This window comes from Triticum urartu, chromosome 4, assembly GCF_003073215.2.
Source record: "Triticum urartu cultivar G1812 chromosome 4, Tu2.1, whole genome shotgun sequence".
Taxonomy (NCBI): Eukaryota; Viridiplantae; Streptophyta; class Magnoliopsida; order Poales; family Poaceae; genus Triticum; species Triticum urartu.
In genome coordinates, this window is record NC_053025.1 from 463,877,486 (window position 1) to 463,882,573 (window position 5,088).

At 56.9% G+C, this 5,088-nt stretch overlaps 1 protein-coding gene across 1 annotated transcript; it reads left to right on the forward strand.

Moving 5' to 3' along the window:
* The first annotated feature begins 2,119 nt into the window (after window positions 1-2,119).
* Window positions 2,120-3,805, forward strand: LOC125552074 (mitogen-activated protein kinase kinase kinase 18-like). Its single transcript, XM_048715539.1, has one exon. The coding sequence runs from the start codon at window positions 2,153-2,155 to the stop codon at window positions 3,788-3,790; it is 1,638 nt and encodes a 545-aa protein (XP_048571496.1). The 5' UTR covers window positions 2,120-2,152; the 3' UTR covers window positions 3,791-3,805.
* The last annotated feature ends 1,283 nt before the right edge of the window (window positions 3,806-5,088 follow it).

Below are 5,088 nucleotides of genomic sequence, written 5' to 3' on the forward strand. Positions count from 1 at the left end.
TCCTCCCGCCTCGTCAAGCCAAAGACGGAGCCGGGCTCGTCGCCGTGAAGAGCAAGCATGACGACTTGGCCGCCGCCGCCGACGAGGCCGCGCTCAAGTGGGCGCGAGAGGACTACGTCAAACTGAAGATGGAACGCTAGCGCCGTGCCCTTGAGGAGATCGCCGCTCGACGCCGCGGCCGCGAGGCGGGCGGCGTTATCATCCTTGAGGACAGTGACGACGACGCACCACCGCCGTCAACCAAACCCGTCCGCCAAGGCGACACAGGGCAGGGGTGCGGCAAGGATAGCGGTGGCGTGAAGAAGGAGGCCGACGACGGCGACGACTACATCGCCTTTAGCGCGTTCTTCGGCCTACAGGAGGGGCGGCGGAAGGCGGCGCAGTAGTTTTTAACTATGTTTTTAAGTATTTATGTACAAATATTAATGAAATCGTCTCATATGTGTCGGATTTGACCGAATTTTGTCATGTTGGCCGATTTTGGCCGAGTTTATTTTTTTAGAAGACGATGTCTGGGTTGTGCCTAAAATATCGCCGGCGTGTCCTAGACGGCGGCGCCTGGGGGCTGAACGGCTGAAGATGCCCTTAGCCGCAGCGTCTGGATCCATGGATGGATAGATAGGTTGGATATATGTGCCCTGCCCCAGCCGTAATAACTAAGCTGTTATCTCGCCCGCACAGCCGGAAGAGATATGCACGGACTCGGGCCTCATGATCCGCACATGCCCTGGCCGGCCGGCGTCGTGCCAATGTGCACCCCCTCCACGTTGGAATAAACTTGATCGAAGCAGGGGTGTTGATTTCGTAGTATACTGTATAGTAACCTTGCGGTGTTTGCTTCCCAGATGGGGCGCATCAGTCGCGCATACAGATTATACAGAATCATTGTTCCCTTGGTATCATTGCTAATCACTCTACATCATTGGTCTGGAATCTCTCTCTGGGTTATGAGATGCCGCCTCCAAATGATTGCCAACTAGTCGTACGCAAACCACAATTACTAGTATTACTGTAGTATACTCGTGTCGAATTATGCGACGACGCAAGCCAGAATTAGCCCATGGCATCTACAGTAACCGTCAAGCTGCTGCCTGCCTCTTCGATATCGCACTGGTGGTGCTGCTAGTAGATGAGTGGGCGCGGGCCTCGCTTTGGGCGGGCTGTGTGGCTCGGCCGCGCGCACGTCCGCCGCGGCGCCAATGGAACGGACGGCGACCCGCCGGTTAGATGCCGCGACGCGACGCGATGGCCAGGAGCCACCGATCCCACACGAGTCGTATCCCAGCCCGAGGCCACAGCTTTTCGCCGGTGCGCTCTGCGTGTTTTCTTTATTTCTTTCCTCCGCGTAGCCATCCCTCCCCTCCCCTCCCCTCCTTGGCACCTCGGCCACTCGTGTCCTTCCATGTCACCACACCCTCGTGTGCTCCGGCGGCCATGTCAGCAGCGGAGATCGAGCTCCAGATGAGTGGGGTAGCGGGAGTGTGGCGTGCTCTGTTTTTGTGCTGCTCTCGTTTATCTATATCCATCCTCTCGCCAATGTATTTTTGGAGGCACGTCGGATATCACGGGAAATATTTTGGGGCCACACCCCGATTGGTCTCTTGGATGCGAGCGTCGTTACGTGTGGACGCCTGAGTCCGATACACCATATAGCGTGATGTGTATAGATAGATGTACTGTACCGGTGCTCAAGGACATGCAAGATTTTTCTTTTACAAGATCAAACACTACAGTAGCTTTTTTTGCGTGGATCGGCGTCACAATTGTTTGCTTCAAGTCGTGATAACTTAACAGGATGAAAAAAGGGAAACATATGGCAATGCGGTGCACCCTCGACTATTCCTGATTCGAAATCAAAGGTGCGTGCGTTAATGACACCCGTCCATCCATCCATCCATATATCCAAACGGAACCGTGATCCATCAAAGCGACCCAAATGGACGATCGCCCATGTGGCCTCAACGGGGCGGCACAGCCCCGAAGACGATAACAGCACAAGTTGCACACCGCTCGCTCTCCCACATCGTCGATCCATTTATTCCGTGATATTATATGCAACCCAGAAAGAAAGAAATATTCGGGCAGGGCAATTTAATATCCCATCCGCGCAACATGCGAATCGGGAGCAAATCGCTGCCAAAAGTAAACCCCGATGCAGCGCCGGAAACCCCACACCTATATATACGCCACCCTCACGCTTGCCCTCTTCTTGCAACTCCTCACACCATCTCCCTTTATTCACTCCTCACCTCCGCACACACTCTGCTTCTCTCTGAGCTCCTCTACTCTGTTTCACTGCCCACTCGTCGTCTCCAGCGCGCGCATAAAAATGGAGGGGTGGACGCGCGGGAAATGCATCGGGAAGGGCGCGTTCGGCACCGTGCACTTGGCCGTCCACAGGGCCACCGGCCGCGCCTTCGCGGTCAAGTCGGTCCACGCCAAGGGCGCCGCGCCGGCTGCCGCGATGGCGTGCCTGGAGACCGAGATAAGGATCTTGAGGCGGCTGTCCTCGCCGTACGTCGTGGCGTACCTCGGTGACGACGCCACGGCTTCGTCTAGGAACCTGCACATGGAGCTCGTCTCGGGCGGGAGCGCGGCGGCGAGGGGCGCGGCCGGCCTTGGCGAGCGCGCGGCGCGGTGCGTCCTGCGGCGGGTCGCCGCCGCCCTGCACTACCTCCACGACGTCGCCGGGGTCGTGCACGGGGACGTGAAGGGGCGGAACGTGCTCGTCGGCGGCGACGGTGCCGGGTACGGCGGCTCCAAGCTCGCCGATTTCGGCGCGGCGAGGCTTGTTTCAGAGCCGGCGCCGCGAGGGCCCCGTGGCACGCCGGCGTGGATGGCGCCGGAGGTGGCCCGCGGCGGCGCGTCGACGCCGGCGTCCGACGTGTGGTCGCTCGGGTGCACGGCGGTGGAGCTGCTCACCGGGAAGCGGCCATGGTCGGAGATGGGCGGCGCCCTCGAGGTCGGCGAGCTGCTGCTCCACATCGGTTACGGCGTGAAGCGACCGGAGCTCCCCGCGTGCCTCTCCGACTCCTGCAGCGACTTCCTCGACAAGTGCCTCCGCCGCGACGCTGGCGAGCGGTGGAGCTGCGAGCAGCTGCTGCGCCACCCGTTCCTCTCCGCGGACCCCCACGACGCCGGCGAGCCGTCGCCGTCCCCGTCCCCGCGAGCGGTTCTTGACTGGGCGGCGTCGGACTCGGACTCCGACGCGTCGTCCGACTGCCATCCGGCGGCCGACATCGAGGACGAGGTGATCATGGCGAGCGCCAAGGGGAGGATTGCCGAATTGGCATCAGACAGGCCGCGCCCAGACTGGGTGCGCGAGCTGGAGGAAGGCCCCACCTGGGCGCCCGACACTTGGGCCCCACCGCCCAGTCTCGAGATGTCAACCGATGCAGTGCTACTGCCACTGGTACCATCGCCATCCGACGCTGCCACAGTCGCTGGCGCGGGAAATGGCGGCGCCGGTGGGCCCGCCGTCAGCCGTGACGGGGTCCTCGTGACCGGCGGGAGCGACGGCGGCTCCTGCCGTGTCCGCGGCCGTTGCTGGTGCGATGATCGCCGTGGGTACCATAAATGTGGGTCTGGGTTTGATCGGCCTCCTTGTTGGCCGCCGTTGGCCGTTGCGTCCGTGCTGGTGTCATGTATTCTATCGCATTTGATTCAATCAATGATTTTGTTTCAGCAAGCAGACGGTGAATTGATACTATTTTTTGTTACAGCTTCTGGTTCTGTTTTTTTTTACAGCGCAGTTTCTGGTTCTTGTTTCTTTGGTGGTTTTGACTTTTGACTTCTGATGTTGCTGCTAGTTGGGTGAGCGAGTCGGCCAGACACTAGTTGGTCAGCAGCGTGTGTGCTGTGTTTGCTCCCTTTTTTCGAAACGAAGGCGTAAGATTTGCCTCGTCTATTAGGTTATTAGGTAAGAAAAGAATAGAGTTTAGAGTTTTACAAAACACCCCACGCAAGCGGCATGAAAATTACTAGCACAAAATTATAAGCCCAAGTTTCTTTGCGCCGACAGTAACCCATAATTTTGCTTCTTCAAGAATAGATCTAAGGAGAACAGGCGGTGGAGAATTTTTTTTTTTTGACGAAACACTCTAGCATTCCGCTCGTTTCAAACCGTCCATGTGATGAGCATGGTGAGGGAGGTCATGGCATGCCAGTTTGGGTTTCGGTTATCGGTTATCGGTTCGTTTGTCCCACCACTCTTTGACGGATTCATCAAGATGCCACTCAGAGGTGTTGACGTGAGGTAGCCCAAGCTCCTCGATGATAGATCTCCACAGCCTAAGCATGTGCCGACACTTGAAGAAGAGATGAGGCCCTGTTTCTTATTCTCTCTTGCATAGTTGGCAAAGGCCATAGTTTGCCCAACCGCGCCTTTTCAACTGATCGGCGGTCCAAATACGGTCTTGTAAAGCTAACCAAGCGAATAATTTAACCTTGGGGGAGGGGAGGGGGGGACGGGGGGTGGTCATCCGCATGCTTCCAAATGATATCATCTTCGGCTTGCCCATCAAGATGGAAGTCATGTACAAGCATCCAAAGAGTGAAGAATTCGCGAATGTGGCCAACGGTGTTTGGATTGATTTTGAGAATCCAAGCATTTTCTTTGAGAGCCTCCCGCACCTTTCAATTTTTTCTCCTTGAGGCCTCGAATATTAACAGTGCAATATCCTTGGACCTCCGCCCGAGAAGCCAAGGAGAGCTCCAGAACGGCGTCTTAGCGCTGTCACCAACGGTGATAGTTGTAGAGGCGTAGAAAAACTCAAAGTCGTCGTCAGTGTAAGGGTTACCAAGACTCACCCAAAGCTTGTTGGACGCCTTCCATTCGTACCATAGCCACCGAAGTCGTAAAGCACGAGTAAACTTGTCGGTGTCGAGTACCCAAGACCCCCATTGCCCCCCCTCTTCTTTGAAGATGCCATACTTAGCCTTGCCGCGAGGCCAGTCAGTCTGCGGGTGCAATGCGAACCCGTCGCTTGGCTTCAAATGTTGTCAAACTACTCCAAGTTGCCAAGCGCTCAACTACTCCAGACGGGAACCGGAGAACAGATATAACATTTCCTGCGCACCAACAGGATT

What these genes read in the sequence shown, in the direction of transcription:
- LOC125552074 (XM_048715539.1), top strand. Translation starts at nt 2,153, where the DNA reads ATGCAGCGCCGGAAACCCCACACCTATATATACGCCACCCTCACGCTT.